This window comes from Moschus berezovskii, chromosome 7 (genome assembly GCF_049115385.1).
Source record: "Moschus berezovskii isolate FMDL1 chromosome 7, NW_MosBer_1.0, whole genome shotgun sequence".
Classification (NCBI taxonomy): Eukaryota; Metazoa; Chordata; class Mammalia; order Artiodactyla; family Moschidae; genus Moschus; species Moschus berezovskii.
This window is the reverse complement of record NC_142466.1, coordinates 59,466,313-59,485,534: the sequence shown is the minus strand read 5'-3', so window position 1 is coordinate 59,485,534 and position 19,222 is coordinate 59,466,313. Positions and strand designations below refer to the sequence as shown.

At 39.2% G+C, this 19,222-nt stretch overlaps 1 protein-coding gene across 3 annotated transcripts in view; it reads right to left on the bottom strand.

Annotated features, from left to right (window-relative positions):
* Positions 1-19,222, bottom strand: part of PCSK5 (proprotein convertase subtilisin/kexin type 5) — a 507,981-nt gene that overhangs the window by 165,439 nt on the left and 323,320 nt on the right. For all 3 annotated transcript variants that reach the window (XM_055426904.2, XM_088837941.1, XM_088837942.1), the window contains exons 14-16: positions 15,408-15,551; positions 11,149-11,251; positions 9,479-9,672 (exon numbers count right to left, since the gene is read on the bottom strand). In XM_055426904.2, coding sequence (XP_055282879.2) covers positions 9,479-9,672; positions 11,149-11,251; positions 15,408-15,551 — 441 coding nt within the window. The remainder of the gene's footprint in view (positions 1-9,478; positions 9,673-11,148; positions 11,252-15,407; positions 15,552-19,222) is intronic.

Sequence of the window (19,222 nt, the reverse complement as noted above, 5' to 3'; positions counted from 1 at the left end):
GTGAGATGCTTTTCTGCATCTATTCAGATGATCATGTATTTTTTGTCTTTTGTTTATTTGGTGTATCACACTGATTGGTTTGCATATGTGGAACCATCCCTGTGAACCTCAGATGAATCCCACTGGTCGTGGTGTATGATCTTTTTTAGGTGTTGTTAGATTCAGTTGCTAATATTTTGTTGAGAATTTTTGCATCTATATTCATCAAAGATACTGGTTTGTAAATTTCTTTTCTGGTGGTGTCTTTGTCTGGTTTTGGTATCAAAGTGATAGCTTCAAAGAATGGCTTTGAGAGTGTTCTCTCCTCTTCAGTTTTTGGAAGAGCTTGAGAAGGATCAGTAAGTTCCTCTTTGTATGTTTGGTAGAATTCACTTGTAAAGTCATCTGGTGCTAGACTTTTGTTTGTAGAGAGTTTTTTTTTTTTTTTACTACAGTGGTTACTTAATTTTTTAAAATTAATTTTTATTATAGTTGCTTTACAATGTAGTGTTAGTTTCTGCTATACAGCAAAGTGAATCAGCTATACGTATGCATATATCCCCTCTTTTTGGATTTCCTTCCCATTTAGGTCACCACAGAGCATTGAGTAGAGTTCCCCGTGGTATGCAGTAAGTACTCATTAGTTATCTATTCTATACATAGCAGCATATATATGTTAATCCCAATCTCCTAATTCATCCCACTCCCCCCATCCTTCCACTGGTAGCCATATATTGTTGAGAATTTTTAAATTAGATTCTATTTCAGTTCTAGTGATTGGTCTTTTCAAATTATCTTTCTTTTTTATTAAATTTTAGTAGGATGTGTGTTTACAGAAATTTGTCCATTTCTTCTGGATTGTCAAATTTGTTGGTATATAAGTGTTCATAGCATTCTCTTAGGGTTTTTTGAATTTCTGTTATCAGTTGTTATGTTTTCTTTTTCATTTATTTTGTTTTTGGGTTATCTCTCTTTTCTTTTTGATGAGCCTGGTCTGAGGTTTGTCAATCATGCTTATACTTTCAAAGAACCAGCTCTTGGTTTTTTTTGACTTTTTTCTACTTTAAAAATATATCTGTTTTATTTTTTCTCTGATCTTTATTATTTCCTTCCTTTGCTGACTTTAGATTTTGTTTGTTCTTTTCCTTTTTTTTAAATTTACTTTTGGCTGTGCTGGGTCTTTGTTGCTTTGTGTGAGCTTTCTCTAGTTGCAGTAAGTGGATGCTACTGATTTTTGTGGTGCACAGGTTTCTCATTGTGGAGCTTCTCTTGTTGCAGAACACAGACTCCAGGCACATGGAATTCAGCAGTAGTTTCAGCACACAGGCTCAGTAGTGTGGTGCATGGGCCTAGTTGCTCCACGGCCTGTGGAATCCATCCAGCCCAGGAATTGAACCTGTGTCCTCTGCATTGGCAGGGGAACTCCCAAGCACAGTGTCACCAGGGAAGTCCCTATTCTTCTTTTTCTAATTTTATTAAGTGGTAGATGAAAGTGTTTATATGAGGTTTTTCTTGTTTGTTTTTTTTTCAAAAAATTTATCTTATATCGGAGCACAATATTGAAGTTGGTTAATGTGTTAGTTTCAGGTGTACAACAAAGTGATTCAATTATACATATACATGTTTCTATTCGTTTTCAAGTTCTTTTCCCATTTAGGTTATTACAGAATATTAAGCAGAGTTCCATGTGCTTGTTGGTTATCTATTTTAAACATGGTAGTATGTACATGTCAATCGCAAACTCCCAATCTGTCTCTGCCCTTCACCCTTCCCTCTGGTAGCCATACATTCATTCTCTAAGTCTGTGAGTCTGTTTATATTGTGTAAATAAGTTCATTTGTATCATTTCTTCTAGATTCTTCATATAAATGATATCATATGATATTTGTCTTTGTCTTGCTTCACTGAGTATGTAATCTCTAGGTCTGTCCATGTTGGTGCAAATTGTATTATTTCATTCCTTTAAATGACTGAGGAATGTTCCATTGTTTATATGTAGCACATCTTCTTTATTCATTCATCTTTTGATTGACATTTAGGTTTCTTCCATTTCTTGGTTATTGTAAACAGTACTGCAGTGAACATTGGGGTGCATGTACTCTCTCAAACCATGTTTTTCTGTGAATATATGCACAAGAGTAGGATTGCTGGATCATATGGTAGCTGTATTTTTAGTTTTTTAAGGAACCGCCATCCTGTTCTCCATAGAGGCTCTACCAATTTACATTCCCACCAACAATGTAGTAGAGTTTCCTTTTCTCCACACCCTCTCCGGCATTTATTGTCTATAGATTTTTTGATTATGGCCATTCTGACTGGTGTGAGGTGATATGTCTTTGTAGTCTTGATTTGTATTTCTCTAATAGGAGTTGACTCACTGGAAAAGAGTCTGATGCTGGGAAAGGTTGGGGGTGGGAGGAGAAGGGGACGACAGAGGATGAGATGGCTGGATGGCATCACCGACTCTGTGGACATGAGTTTGAGTGAACTCCGGGAGTTGGTGATGGACAGGGAGGCCTGGCGTGCTGTGATTCATGGGGTCATGGAGAGTCAGACATGACTGAGCGACTGAACTGAACTGAACTGAACTGAATAGTGATGTTAAACATCTTTTTATGTGCCCCTTGGCTATCTATATATCTTCTTTGGAGAAGTGTCTGTTTAGATCTCCTGCCCATTTGTAACTTTTGGAGACTAATCCCTTTTTGGTTGCATTTTTCTTTTTTTTTTAACCATTCTGTGAGCTGTCTTTTCATTTTGTTTAGGTTTCCTTCACTGTGCAAGTGCATTTGAGTTTAATTAGGTAATATTTGTTGGTTTTTACTTCCATCTGGGAGATGGATCAGAAAAGATATTGCTGTGATTTATGTCCAAGAATGTTCTCCCTATGTTTTCCTCTAAGAGTTTTATATTAATAGTACTCAGTCTTACATTTAGGTCTTTAATCCATTTTGAGTTTATTTTTGTGTATGGTGTTAAAGAATGTTCTGATTTCATTTTTTTTTTGGTTTGCTTTTATTTTTTACATATAGCTGTCCAGTATTCCCAGCACCATTTATTGAAAAGTCTTTTGTCCATTGTATAGTCTTGCCTCCTTTGTTGTAGATTAATTGGCCATAGGTCATGTATGGATGTGAGAGTTGGACTGTGAAGAAAACTAATCGCCGAAGAATTGATGCTTTTGAACTGTGGTGCTGGAGAAGACTCTGGAGAGTCCCTTGGACTGCAGGGAGATCCAACCAGTCCATTCTGGAGGAGATCAATCCTGGGTGTTCATTGGAAGGACTGATGCTAAAGCTGAAACTCCAATACTTTGGCCAACTTATGCGACGAGTTGACTCACTGGAAAAGACTCTGATGCTAGGAGGGATTGGGGGTGGGAGGAGACGGGGACGACAGAGAATGAGGTGGCTGGATGGTATCACCGACTCAATGGACATGACTTTGAGTGAACTCCGGGAGTTGGTGGTGGACAGGGAGGCCTGGTGTGCTGTGATTCATGGGGTCACAAAGAGTCGGATACGACTGAGCGACTGAACTGAAATGAACTGATGTGGGTTTATTTCTGGGCTTTTTATCCTCGTCCATTGATCTATATTTCTGTTTTTATGTCAGTATTACACTATTTTGATGAGTATATATTTATTATATAGTCTTAAGTCAAGAAGCCTGATTCCTCCAGCTCCATTTTCCTTTCTCAAGATTGCTTTGGCTATTCAGGGTCTTTTGTATCTCTAAACAAATCTTACAATTTTTTTTTTGTTCTAGTTCTGTGCAAAATGCCATTGGTAATTTGATTGAATCTGTAGCTTGCCTTGGGTAGTACATTTTGACAATATTGATTCTTCCTTCCAATCCAAGAACATGGTATATTTCAATCTGTTTGTCGTCTTTGATTTGTTTCATCAGTGTCTTATAGTTTATAGAGTACTTTCCTTAGGTAGGTTTACTCCTAGGTATTTTATTGTTTTTGATACGATGGTAAATAGGATTGTTTTCTTAATTTTACTTTCTTATTTTTGTTGTTAATATATAGAAATGCAACAAATCTCCGTGTACTAATTCTGTATCCTGCAACTTCCTGAATTTACTGATGAGTTCCAGTGGTTTTCTGGTAGCATCTTTAGAATTTTCTATGTATAGTATCATGTCATTTGCAAACAGTGACAGTTTTATTTCTTTTCCACTTCTTTTTCTTCCTTTTCTTTTCTGATTGCCATGGCTAGGACTTCCAAAACTATGTTGAATAAAAGTGGACCTACTTGTCTTGTTCCTGATGTAAGGGAAAATGCTTCCAGCTTTTCACTGTTGAGTATGATGTTAGCTGTAGGTCTGTCACATATGGCCTTTATTATGTTGATGTATATTCTCTCAATGCTTACTTTCTGGAGAATTTTTATCATAAATGGATGTTGAATTTTGTCAGAAGCTGTTTCTGCATCTATTGAGATGATCATATGGTTTTTATTCTTTAATTTGTTGATGTGGTGTATATAGTATCCTTTATTTTTCTTTGTGGCCTTTGTTTTAAAGTTTATTTCATCTAATAAGAGTATTATGACCCCTGCTTTCTTTTCATTTGCACCTACATGAAATATCTTTTTCCATCCCCTCACTTTCAGTCCTTGTGTGTCCTTTGCCCTAAAAATAGGTCTCTTATAAGCAGCATATTGTAGGCTCTTGTATTTTTTTAATCAAGTTGCCACTCTGTGTATTTTGATTAGAGCATTTAGACCATTGACATTTAAAGTAATTATCGATAGATATTTATTTATTGCCATTTTAAACCTTTCTTCTCTTTTATTTTAAATTTCTTCTTTGTCACTTTATCTTTTTTTGTTGTTGTGGCTTGATCTTTTTTTGTATTATACTTAATGTTCTCTTCTCTTTGGTTTCTGTGAATCTATTGTATGTTTTTAATTTGTAGTTATCCTGTTTTTCAATTATGTTAACCCCTTCCTATATCTACTTGCCTTAGACTGGTAGTCATATAGGCTCAAATCCATTCTAGGCGAAGTAAAAAATCTACACGTTCTTACTCTTCTCCACATTTTATAACTTTGATGTCCTCTTTTATATCTTTATTGTTAGGGAAATTAAAATAGAGGTAGTCTTGTTCAGGCTTCAGAAGCAGAAGAGCAGGCCTCTGACTTCTGACCCTGCCAGGACTATGTGCCTGCCTATAAGTACACCACTTGTTGCTGGAAAGTTAAGGGGCACTTTACATAAGAAAGTTTAGTGGGACTTGGAATTTTCTTAAGCCCTTGAGGGCCTCGCCAGCCCTCTCCCCTCTGCAGGGTCTAAGAAGTCTTATGACTCTCAAGGAGAAACAAACAGCACTGTAAAAGTTAAAGGAAAAAACCAGGGCTGCCGTTTTGCATATAAAGTGATGAATATATCAGTTTTTGGCCTGGGATTATAAGAAGGAGCTCCCAGAACTGCAATTTCAAGTCTTAACCCGTGGAGTGTATATACTTCCTGGGACCGTTTCCCAACTGGGACTCCAGATTGCTGTCATTCAGGACTTTAAAGCACTATTCATGTCTAGATGTAGGTTGTCAGCCCAATTTGGTGATAATGTATATTGTTACTTCTCTATATTGCTTCCATTTCTTGTTTTTTAATGACTATATAATTGAAACTAAGTCAAATAATCCTCTATTAAAATATTAAAATTGTTCATTGTGTGTGCAATGAGTGGTTGCTTTTGTTAACTAATCCTTCAAACAGAAAATGAGGTAAAACTTTCAGCTAAATGTTCATGTTCATCCTTTTGCTATTCATTGTAATTGTTACTTTCATAGAAATTTTTTAATTTAATTTTAAATCTATGTACTGGCTTATCAATTTGTGTGCAAAATGGCAGCCCTGTTTTTTTTTTCTCCCTGATAGCTCAGTTGATAAAGAATCTACCTGCAATGCAGGAGACCCCGGTTTGATTCCTGGGTTGGAAGGATCTGCTGGAGAAGGGATAGCCTATCCACTCTAGTATTCTTGGGCTTCCCTGGTGGCTCAGCTGGTAAAGAATCCACCTGCAATGCAGGAGACCTGGGTTCCTGGTCTCCTGGAGTAGGGAAAGGCTACCCACTCCAGTGTTCTGGCCTAGAGAATTTCATGGACTGTATAGTCCATGGGATCACAAAGAGTCAGACATGACTGAGGAACTATCGCTTTACTTTCCAACTGTGATTTTCTCTTGCTGATGCTGCTGCTAAGTCGCATCAGTTGTGTCTGACTCTGTGCGACCCCATAGATGGCAGCCCAACAGGCTCCTCCGTCCCTGGAATTCTCCAGGCAAGAATACTGGTGTGGGTTGCCATTTCCTTCTCCAATGCATAAAAGTGAAAAGTGAAAGTGAAGTCACTCAGTTGTGTCTGACTTTTAGGACCCCATGGACTGTAGGCTACCAGGCTCCTCCGTCCATGCGATTCTCCAGGCAAGAGTACTGGAGTGGGGTGCCGCTGCCTTCTCCAGGGGATCTTCCCCACCCAGGGATTGAAACCGGGTCTCCCGCATTGTAGGCAGACACTTTACTGTCTGAGCCACCAGGGAAGTCCTAGGATAGGTTTAGTATTGTTGTATTCTTTTGATTTTTATCTGAGAAATTCTTTATCTCTCTATTCTAAATGGTAATCTTGCTGGGTAGAGTATCCTAGGTTGCAGGTTTTTCCTTTTCAGGACTTTGTCTATATCTTGCCACTCCCTCCTGTCCTGCAACATTTCTGTAGAGAAATGAGCTGATAGCCTTATGGGGGTTTTCTTGTCATTACCTCTGTTTTTCTCTTGTTGCTTTTAGAATCCTCTCTTTAACTTTTGCCATTTTTATTATAATATGTCTTGGTATAGATTCGTTTGGGTTTCTTGTATTTCGAACTCTCTGTGCTTCCTGTACCTGTACCTGTTTCCTTTATGTTTGGGAAGTTTTCTGCCATAATTTCTTAAAATGCATTTTCAATCCCCTTTTCTTTTTCTTCCTCTTCTGGAATCCCTATCATGTGTACATTGGCATGTTTTATACTATCCCATACATCTCTTATATTGTTTCTAGTTTTTTTTTTTTCCCATTTGACTTTCTGTCTGCTGTCCTGATAGGATAATGGAAATAATCCAGTCTTCCAGATCAGTTATTCATTCTTCTGTAATGTTCATTCTGCTGTTCATTGCCATTAGCTCAGTTTTCATCTCTGTAAATGAGTTTTTCTAGTTTTTCTTGATTTCTTTTTATAGTTTCTAGTTCCTTTTTACAGTATTCTGCATTTCTGTCAATAGCCGTTCTTAATTCCTTCAGTATTTTCATTATGTCCTTTCAAAAATTGGTGTCTATTAGACTGAAAAGGTCTGTTTCATTGTTCTTTCAGGGGAATTCTCTTGGTCTTTTACTGAGAGTAGTTCCTCTCTTCATCATTTTACTTCTCTTGCCTTGTGAATTTAGGAGACAGAATTACCTACCATGGTCTTGGAGGGCTGTTTATATGTGGGGGAGTTTATGTGTAGCTTGTGTGGGTTTAATATATTTGGTGCAAGGACTGTTTTAGTACTGATGCCTGTTGCCTCTTTCCTCAGTGTGTGCTGGTCATCATCCTCTTAATGTAGGGTGTGCCTGGTCCTGGGGTTCTTGGCAGTGGTGGTGGCTCAGGCGTGCCCCCCAGGGCACATGATGGGAGAAGAGCTGGCTCACAACCACTCTTGGGGCTGGGCGTCTTTTCCAAGGTTCAACCTTCTTGACAGAATGTTGAATTTTTTCTTCAAGGAATACTACTTACTTCTGACCCCTTAGGTCTGCTCTGCATTCTTTCTCTCCTTTTTCCAGTAAGTTGCAGGTCATGTTCCAAACTTGAGGGAAAATAAAAACTACAGCCAGAACCCCTCCCCATTGCTCTAAAGGTAAGTCAAAAGCCCCATCTCCCTCATAGAGGAGTGCTGCCTGTGTTTGAATCAAAAAACTTAAGGAGCAAGGGTATCCACTTCAAGATTCTTGCTGCTTTAAAAAAAAAAAAAAACAGAAAAAAACTCTTGTTCCTTTAAAGTTGGGTTTTCTTTTTTCTTAGGTTGGGTAGAAACAAGAAATTTCACTGTCATACTGTGGTGTGACACATTCAGATAAATTATCTAGGGCTCAGAAATAAAGCAAAAAGCCTGCAGTCCTTACCAGGGCTAGAATAGAGCACTGTCTAAAAAGAGGTGTGCCCGAGGATTATTGGATTCTCTAGGGAGCGTGCCTTGTCTGTTCACTAATGAAATTTGATTAGAGCCCACATTCTGTGAAGTTACATGTTAATTTATAAATTTTTGTTTGATAAAAGTTGCAAGTGAGTTCTGCCCATTTGAAAAAATAACCCAGTTTTTTCTCTAACTCAGCAAATAGAGTTCATTTGCCTTTCCTGGTGGACTGTGATACGTGATAGTCTTTGAACCCACTTATCACCTTTAGGTTCCTTTATTGATGGGTTAAAGAACTCTCTGATAAATTTCCAGTCTTTATTTACATACAAGTCATGTTTTTAACCTTACTGATATCATAAAAGTCTGTTTCTTTTGCTTAGTGTGCAGAAAAAAACAGGCCTGGCTGCTATCTTTGTAAGTTTGGCCCATGGCTGACATCTGGGAAGTTGGATATCATGAGGTTTCCCATTACCCTGACTAGAGTGGCTCATGGTGCCTAAACTGTTTGTAGAAACAATATAGTTTGAGTACCTGCTTTCCTTTGCAGAGTCTGGAAGTTTGGTATGTTACAGGCACAGGGTGCCTTCATGTTTTTGTTCAGTCACTAAGTCAGGTCTGACTCTTTTGAGACCCCATGGACTGTAGCCCACCAGGCTCCTCTGTCCATGGGATTTCCCAGGTAAGAATACTGGAGTGGATTGCCATTTCCTTCTCCAGGGGATATTCACAACCCAGGGATCAAACCCAAGTCTCCTGCATTGGCAAGTGGATTCTTTACCACTGAGCCACCAGAGGAGCTTTCATGACCAGATCCCAGTTACAACTCTGGGTGCTGAAACTCTAGGGAGGTTCCCTTGTAGCTGACATTCACACATAATCACAGATTTTTGATGGGGAATGGGATGTATCCTGTGTCACTCGATTGGAAGAAAGCTTTTGGAAGCTTGCACCTAGTTTCCTCTAGACTTTGTCCGGAATGCCTTTCCCCTTTGCTGATTCTACTCTGTATCTCTTTACTATAGTAGGTTGTAACCATGAGTTCTTGAGTACAATTATATACTAAGTCTTGTGGATCCTCCTAGCAAGTCAGTGAATCTGAAGGTGAGGCAGAGCACCCCTTGAAGGAGTGAGTTATAGGCATTTTTACACAAAATATTTTTTGCAAAATTTTCTACAAATTCATTTTTATAAAATAGTGTTCTTCTATAAATTGACTAGCTCTTTCTTGATATTAAGAAAGGGCCTAGATTTCATGAGGGGGACTATCCCTCCCAGGGTCATTCAAGTGAAAACCTTATATTTCCTCTCTAAAAAATAAATTTGGGAATCAACTCACTGGTGTCCTGATATGATCCATCAGGGCAGTGAGTGACACAGCTGTTGGTTTCTTCATTCAGGAAGTATCCATATTTACAGGACAGGCACTGGTCGCTGTGGCTTCCAAAGCAGGACTCGCAGTTGGGGGCACACTTTCTGCATCGCTTCTTGTCAGCATGGTAGTGGCCAGGAGGGCAGCTGGAGACACAGATTCTGTGTTGTGGAATGATAAAGAAGAGCAGTGTCACCAGAGATTCAGTCCTGAGTGAGTAAGGTGATGAGCACACAGCTGTGTCCTCATTCTCAAAATCCTTTTTAAACCATGATGGTAATACCACATCCAAAGGGCCAAATTCTGTTGGTTAAAGCCTTCTCGTATGTAGGGTGCTGATGTAGCACTGCAGTTACATAATACCAAGTCCATCAAGCAAGCAATGTCTTGGTCCAAACTATCTTCCAGTTCAGGTCTAGTTCTTTAAAGGGGATGATGGTTAGAAACTGAGTCTCAACAAGAAGGTTGTCTGTTGGGTTGAAGGGAAGATGTGATGTGTGAACCATGATTTTATGCAAAAATCCCTAGGATTAACTTCTATTGTGTATTATTATATGAATTCTGGGGTGTGTATGCTATTGTCTAAATTAATATATTTAGGGAGTTCCCTACTGGCTTAGTGGTTAGGCTTCTGGGCTTTCACTGATGTGGCTTGGGTTCAGTCCCTGGTTGGGGTACTGAGGATCGTGCCAGCTGTGTGGCAGAGCCAAGAAAAAAAAAATGTATTTGAAAATTTAATGCTGTTTATGATAAAAAAAAAAATAACTTCTTTGTTTGCCCATAACTGAAGGTCTGTGCTTCATTTATTCATTTAACTAACTTACTGAGTACTAATTAAATGTCAGGCATTTGCCAGTCTAGGAGATAATGAGAGGGGCTGGGGTAGCCAAGGACTTTTCCTTTTAAGAAATTTATTTTTAATTAAAAATTCTTTTTAAATTTAATTTTTGCTTTATATTCCCTTTAAGGAACTGAAATTCCAGCATGGATGTGACAGGAGTGGGACCCTCCTGGGTGACTGGAGTGTGGATACCCTGCAGGTCGGCTTCCCAGGGTGAGTTTCCTTCTGAAACAGGAGGGAGAGGTACTAGGGATGTGGGAAACGGCCTGGAAGAACATGGCTTCTGATGAGCAGTGTGTTCCACAGCCTTCCCTGTGGATACATATCTGCTCGAGGCAGAAGCCAAGGTCTCAGCAGCATGGGTTCAAGCAGGCCCACCTTACTGTCCAGAGCAGAGTAGTGAGAATGCACAGGGACCAGCAGCTCTGCCACACTGAAAGCTTACACTTTGAGGAATTCAGAAAATCATCCATTTCCTGGAGGGAAAGTGCAGCTGTGGGGCATCAAGCATCAGTGGGATGGAAAGGTCTGGAAGGGAAGATCAGGCATGTGCATAACTAGTCCCTCCCCATCATCCTTTGAAATGTGAGGAAAGGCCTCTGCAGTTTCCTAGCCTACAGATCAGAATTGGGTGTTCAGTATCAGTTTCACTATTCCAATGATGCAGCGAGGTGTAGGGGCCCGTGCAGCAGCATCTGGACTTTGGCTCTGGCGGGAGGCCACGGAACGCCCTGCCCCAGGTGCATTGTGGGAGCTCCCAGGAAGTGCCACCAGGCAGCGAGCTTCAGGTACTTACCTGGTGTTATTTTTCAGCTTGTAGTAATAGTGCAAACAGTCATTGCAGTGGTCGGGTCCCGGCCCATCACAGCCCACCTCACTGCACTCAGGGTCACAGGGACCTCCAAAAGAGATCAGAACAGCACTTGGAAAAAGTGATTTTAAGCAAGTAAGTGTTAACTTGAATTTGGGATAAAAATAGGCCTTTTCTCCCCCTTATGCCGTGAGAGTTTTCCTTAAGAGTTTCTAATGCAGTGAGATGGAATAATGTTTAATGTGGCTATAAGCCCAGAGATGAATTCTTGCTTTTCTAGGGGGGAACCTCAATTACCTAAGTATCAAGCATGTAACTCCTAGTCGGGACCTTGTCTTCAAGGTACACATATAGTTGCTTTGTGGGAAATGACAAATAATCCAGAATTCAAAGAACAAAACCACTGCAGCAACTAGAAAAAAAGAAACAAAACTTATTGCAATTAAATATGCATAATAATAAAAATGTTGGATTTATAGTAAAATGAGAATTTTACGCTGTTGGCAGAAAAGAAAAGAGGGCTGTTATTCAATGTCCTGACCAGACTGCCTCTCTCATCCAAGGTCATTAAAGCCACTGAGTACCTCTGAGATTCTGGAGCCAGAAAGAAACATCATTATGGCATCTGGCACAATTTTATCAGCATCTCGTCTTGGATTACAAAGCAGGTACTTCAGGCACAGATAATAGATTTAAAATTGCATCCTACCCATAGGCCAATGGGCAACTCAACAAAAGAAAACTATACATAAGTTTTAAAAGATGCAAGCAAGCTTAAAGAATTCCAGACTAAGGATGGAATTCCTCATCTCTCTTGCTGTGTATTCTTTGGTGAAGAACTAGAAAGAATGCACAGGCAGGAAAAAAAATGCTAAAAAGAGCTATTTTGTGATTGATGAAAAGATATTTTCTAATGACATGGGCTAAATATACATAACTTACTTCTTTGACTCCCTTTTTTTGTTTTCCATAGTTTGAGACATTTGGTCTCACAATCTTCAAGCTATTTCCCATTGAAAACTCATGATTTTAACTAGTGATTTACATGGTGCATGAAATGCACAAAAGTCAGTCAAGGGTACCAGAATTGTCTTGAGCCACACTTATTTTAATCAAAAGGTCTTACTTTTGTTGAAATTTGGTTTCCTTTAGTTATTGTAGGACTATGTTCTACAGTTACTAAATTGAAACATAAAATGGTAGAAGTAAGGGAGGAATGACCTGGAGAAAAATCTAGTAGTCATACACCGTCATTTTACAGATAAAAATGATTTTCCAAGAGTTATAGTGGCTTGCCTACTTGATCATACAGCTAGGAGAGTTGGGGTCAACAGAGGTCCTGCTTCTTAGTTCAGGTCTCCTACTTAGGGGTAAGTCATGACCTTTGGATCTGAATAGAAATGAGTCATTTTAAAATGCTACAGACTTGACGTATATTTCTGCTTAATCATAAGAGTCATTTGACACTGTTTATCTCTATTTCCCCAAAAGCCTTAAAATTGATCTTGAAATTAAGTTCCACAGCTATTGCAACTTGGAACATTTTAGCTGACTACTGTAGTCCACGGGGAGAGAGTGCTTCTGCTGTGTAAGAGTTGAAGTTCAGCCAGCTGTGGGTGCCACAGTGCCTGGAATTCGACGAAACAGTACAGGGACCTGGTTATGAGAATGCCATCTGACCCTCTCAAAGGCTGACTTCTTAATGAAAGTGAAAATCACAGCTCCAAAGAAAAGGAGTTATTGGGTGGCCCTAAATTTTCACCAGATGATTTCTACAATTAAAAAAAAACAAACCCAAACCATTTATTCTTGATATGTGCCAAAGGACTGTGTATGGCAAGGTCACATGCTGTGCTGTTTCTTTCATAATCTTAAACTATCCCAGATGCAGTTTAGCATTTTAGGTTGCTGGGTAATAATGAAATAATTGTCTTTGTTTTCTCACAAGTGCCAATGTGGACGTTTTAGAGATGAAGTGAGAAAAACCACAAAATGTATATAACTGTTTAGAATTTTAAGATTACCAAAATTTGAATGGGAAACATACCATAAGACACATAGTAATATATTATTATTATGCTCCGTTTATGTTTTTAGATATACTTTCCCCTATCAGAGAAGACAAAATAAATGGTTTGCTGGTTGTAACATGAATAGTTATGTTATAAACTCAAAGCAAAAGTTGAACACAATCTAGTCTGGTTAGTTCAATTGATCTGAATTCTCTAAGCTGCTTATTGACAGTGGGATACTACCTGTTCAGAATTAAAGGGACCAAATGCATATTTTAAATACTCTGTTAAAGTGATTAATGAAAAAGAGTCTCAGAGAGCTTAGCTGCAGGAAGACAAGATGGTTCCGGTCTAAAGGTACAATAAACTGCTATTTTAAAACAGTTCTCCATTAGGGAAAGCGTTTTTCGTTAAGTGTTACATCCCAGAAGAACTGAATGCTGCTGGAACTGGTAAACAATACAATAAGACAGGACTCAGAAATACACTGGGAAAGAGAAAAGATAATTTGTAGACGATATGGCCACAGTACCTAACTGCTCCAGAAAATCAACTCTAAAATACACAAGTTAAGTGAAATGGTCAGATGTAAGGTAAACATACAATAGCCAATAGATATCTCTGATACCAGAATACAGTAGTTAGAAAATATGGAATATTTTCCATTACAGTAGTAACTAGACCCAAAATATGTAGAAATAACACTACCAAGAAAAGCACTTCATAAAATTAAAGGATTTCAGTAAAAAAGTCTGTTTTGGATGGGAAGACTGTAAAATGTAAAAACAATTCTTCCCATGAGATTGCATGTAAATTCAAACTAAATTTCAATGAGATTTTTAAAGGGGGATTTAAGAATTGTTATGAGAATAAGGAGATGTTCAGCATAAATCCCATGGATGGAGGAGCCTGGTAGGCTGCAGTCCGTGGGGTCCCTAGGGGTCGGACGCGACTGAGCGACTTCACTTTCACTTTTCACTTTCACACATTGGAGAAGGAAATGGCAGCCCACTCCAGTGCCTGGAGAATCCCAGGGATGGGGGAGCCTGGTGGGCTTCCGTCTGTGGGGTCACACAGAGTCGGACATGACTGAAGTGACTTAGCAGCAGCAGCAGTTACTGGATTAAGTATTATTAGATTGATAAATCAGAAAAAGTGGTACCAGAAGAGACCCTAGTATAAGAACTTACTGTGCTGTTATAAAGGAAACAATCTAATAAAAGCAGGGATGGAAACTCAGTCATTAGGTTTGGAAGATAAACACAGAACTTCACTTTACACTGTATATTATAAATCAAAGTAAGTTCTAGATGAGTTAATGGCCAAATGTAAAATCAGATTACAAAAATATGCATATTTTTAAAGAATAAACATTTTGTATAAAAGAAATTATAAATGTTATATGAAACTATAAACTCTGCCCTCCAAATAAAAACAGCATTTTGGAAGCAGGTGATAACAGAGAAATGGTTTTCAGCAAATATGAGACAGTGTGAGAGTCAATAACATACAAAGAGTTTTTATAAATAAGAAAAGTGCTGCCACTTTGAATTGACAAGTGAGTAAAACACACAATTCAAAGAACTACAAAGGAAAAAAATGTTTAGCTTTACTAGCAGTCAAAGCTATAAAAATTTAAATCTGTTCTTTTGCTTTTTTCTTTCCACTCAAGGCTGGCAGGAATGAGGGCAGTAACACTCATGCACTGGTCATGGTGTAGACCGGTCCATGTTGTCTGGAAAGCAACATATCCAAGCCCTAAAACTGATGATTCCCTTTGATGCGGTAATTCTTAGATCTCTATTCTAAAGAAATAGTCAAAAACTGATAATGATATTCATTGAGCTCTTATTTAAAACAGTGTAAAACATAATGTAAAGCAAACTACACATCTCAGATTATGGATTAAATATAATACAATCACAGGATGGACGTTTATGCTGTCTTTTAAATATGTGTTCTAAGGATATTTGACAGCAGGGAAACATGCTCTTAATAATACCTTTAATGGGAAAAAAGGATATGAATGTTCTATATAATACAGTGTGATTTTAGTTTTGAAGAAGAAACACTGATATTTGAATATATGAATGTACACATACAAATATGTTTAAGGGATAGAAAGGAAGATGGATTAAAATAGGTCACAATATGAGTAGAAGTGTGTCTCCTTGGGGGAATGACACATGAGTTTTTTTCCTTAGCCTGCCTTCTCACTGGAAGCCAGCTCACCTGCATAATCCTCCGTCCCATAGTCGTCAGTGGGGTCTTCGACTCGGCTATACCGAACACGTTCCACTTTAGGAAACTCATTGGTGGGTGAGTATGGCTGCACAGAGGTGCCATAGAGGACCAGAGACCATTCTTTCAATTTACCTTGGGAAACAATAATAAAAGTATATCATGAGCAAACATTCTCTCTTGAGCTTTACAATTTCTTTCATTCCTTCTAACTGAAGAAAAAGCAGTAGAAGAATAGAATTATAGGAAACAGATTCATATGGATCATTGCATCACATACAGGGCTAGAAATGCATTTTCCACTGCTTGCAGAATTAACTACTTAATAATTCACATACCATGTATTTCCTGAGTAACAGTTGCAGGATACATCCTAATTTAATCAGCTTTTTTTTGGTGAAAAACAACCATCTCAGATTGCTGGATCAAGGGCTGAATTTCAAATTATGAGTATTTAAGATAATCCTAAAATCTTACAGAAAGCCTTCTTTTTCTAGGTATAAAGGTCTTATTTACATTTAAAAGCAGGACCGACATTCTTTGACTTGTTTATCAAAAATAAAAAGATTATAACAACTACTGTGTTTCACCCGATTCAAGTGATCAGTCAGTCTTAAGAATACATCACTATATTAACTGATAGACCTGTGCTGTCCAGTGACAGCCACTTGACCCATTTGGCTGTTTCTGTGTAACTAAAATTTAAAACCTCAGTTCTTCAGTCAGACCACATTTCAAGTGCTCAGTAACCATATATGACTAGTGCACTGCAGTGGACAGCACAGCTATAGGAAGCATTTCCACTACTGGCAGCGTGTTCTACTGGATGGTGCTGTCAGAGCATTTCCTGGCCAAGGGCACCTCGGGATACGAGGGAAGCGCTTTACCTCCTTTGGATGGTAGGCTCTCAAGGAACATTTGCTTAATCCTTATTTAGTCATTCATTTCTCAGCTTTATAAAACTAAAATCTTTAATGCCAAAAGTAAAGAGAAAACATGTTTCCCTGACTTTATATAGTTCTTTTTAATATGAATCTTAAGTAAAAGTGATCAAGACAGAATCATTAAAAACATGGAAATATGCTGGCAGGAAGGCAGGATACTTCTCCACCGCACCCCACCCCCCTACCTTAGACCTTCCCCTTACCTTGGCATTAATACAGAGAATCTAGGTAAGGTTGGGGTTGGGCTCTGTCACAGTCCAGAGAGTGACGAACTTCTCTGATAATTTATCCGTTAGCATCTATTATCCCCATCAAACTGATGCTTATTTTTTATAAGTGCTTCAGTTCAGTTCAGTCGCTCAGTCGTGTCCGACTCTTTGCGACCCCATGAATCACAGCACTCCAGGCCTCCCTGTCCATCACCAACTCCCGGAGTTCACTCAAACTCATGTCCATCGAGTCGGTGATGCCATCCAGCCACCTCATTCTCTGTCGTCCCCTTCTCCTCCTGCCCCCAATCCCTGCCAGCATCAGAGTCTTTTCCAGTGAGTCAACTTGTCGCATGAGGTGACCAAAGTATTGCAGTTTCAGCTTTAGCATCAGTCCTTCCAATGAACACCCAGGATTGATCTCCTTTAGAATGGACTGGTTGGATCTCCTTGCAGTCCAAGGGACTCTCAAGAGTCTTCTCCAGCACCACATTTCAAAAGCATCAATTCTTCGGCGAATAGCCTTCTTCACAGCCCAACTCTCACATCCATACATGACCACGGGAAAAACCATAGCCTTGACTAGACGGACCTTGGTTGGCAAAGTAATGTCTCCGCTTTTTAATATACTATCTAGGTTGGTCATAACTTTCCTTCCAAGGAGTAAGCGTCTTTTAATTTCATGGCTGCAATCAGCATCTGCAGTGAGTTTGGAGCCCCAAAAAATAAAGTATGACACTGTTTCCACTGTTTCCTCATCTATTTCCCATGAAATGATGGGACCAGATGCCATGATCTTAGTTTTCTGAATGTTGAGCTTCAAGCCAACCTTTTCACTCTCCTCTTTCACTTTCATCAAGAGGCTTTTGAGTTCCTCTTCACTTTCTGCCATAAGGGTGGTGTCATCTGCATATCTGAGGTTATTGATATTTCTCCCGGCAATCTTGATTCCAGCTTGTGCTTCTTCCAGCCCAGTGTTCCTCATGATGTACTCTGCATATAAGTTAAATAAGCAGGGTGACAATATACAACCTTGACGTGCTCCTTTTCCTATTTGGAACCAGTCTGTTGTTCCATGTCCAGTTCTAGCTATTGCTTCCTGACCTGCATACAGGTTTCTCAAGAGGCAGGTCAGGTGGTCTGGTATTCCCATGTCTTTCAGAATTTTCCACAGTTTATTGTGATCCACACAGTCAAAGGCTTTGGCATAGTCAATGAAGCAGAAATAGATGTTTTTCTGGAACTCTCTTGCTTTCTCCATGATCCAGCGGATGTTGGCAATTTGATCTCTGGTGCCTCTACCTTTTCTAAAACCTGCTTGAACATCTGGAAGTTCACGGTTCACATATTGCTGAAGCCTGGCTTGGAGAATTTTGAGCATGACTTTACCAGTGTGTGAGATGAGTGCAGAGTCGGACACGACTGAAGTGACTTAGCAGCAGCAGCAGCAGCAGAGATGAGTGCAATTGTGCGGTAGTTTGAGCATTCTTCGGCATTGCCTTTCTTTGGGATTGGAATGAAGACTGACCTTTTCCAGTCCTGTGGCCACTGCTGAGTTTTCCAAATTTGCTGGCATATTGAGTGCAGCACTTTCACAGCATCATCTTTCAGGATTTGAAATAGCTCAACTGGAATTCCATCACCTCCACTAGTTTTGTTCGTAGTGATGCTTTCTAAGGCCCACTTGACTTCACATTCCAAGATGTCTGGCTCTAGGTGAATGATCACGCCATCGTGATTATCTTGGTTGTGAAGGTCTTTTTTGTACAGTTCTTCTGTGTATTCTTGCCACCTCTTCTTAATATCTTCGGCTTCTGTTAGGTCCATACCATTTCTGTCCTTTATCGAGCCCATCTTTGCATGAAATATTTCCTTGATAGCTCTAATTTTCTTGAAGAGATCTCTTGTCTTTCCTATTCTGTTGTTTTCCTCTATTTCTTTTCATTGATCACTGAGGAAGGCTTTCTTATCTCTCCTTGCTATTCTTTGGAACTCTGCATTCAGATGCTTATATCTTTCCTTTTCTCCTTTGCTTTTCGCCTCTCTTCTTTTCACAGCTATTTGTAAAGCCTCCTCAGACAGTCATTTTGTTTTTTTGCATTTCTTTTCCATGGGGATGATCTTGGTCCCTGTGTCCTGTACAATATCACAAACCTCCGTCCATAGTTCATCAGGCACTCTAGCAGATCTAGTCCCTTAAATCTATTTCTCACTTCCACTGTATAATCATAAGGGATTTGATTTAGGTCATATCTGAATGGTCTAGTGGTTTTCCCTACTTCCTTCAATTTAAGTCTGTTACTATATGCTAAGTATTTTTTATTCTATTCAGTGGTCATAAATGGGAAATAGATATTTTCACTGTATAGATGAGAAGACAGAGGCACAGTGGCAGATAAAGTTCCCAAAAGCAGACTGATATTAAAACCCATTTGGGAGTTCTGATTTAAGAGTAATATAGGAAGGTCCTGAACTCACTGCTTCTCATATACTCAGTGAATCTACAGCCACACGTGGGACGGTTTCCTCCAGGGAAAAAAAAACAAAGCAGCTGAGTGGCTTCTGTGTGTGTATGCTCAGTTGTGTCTGACTCTGCAACACCATGGACTGTAGCCTGCCAGGCTCCTCTGTCCATGGGATTCTCCAGGCCAGA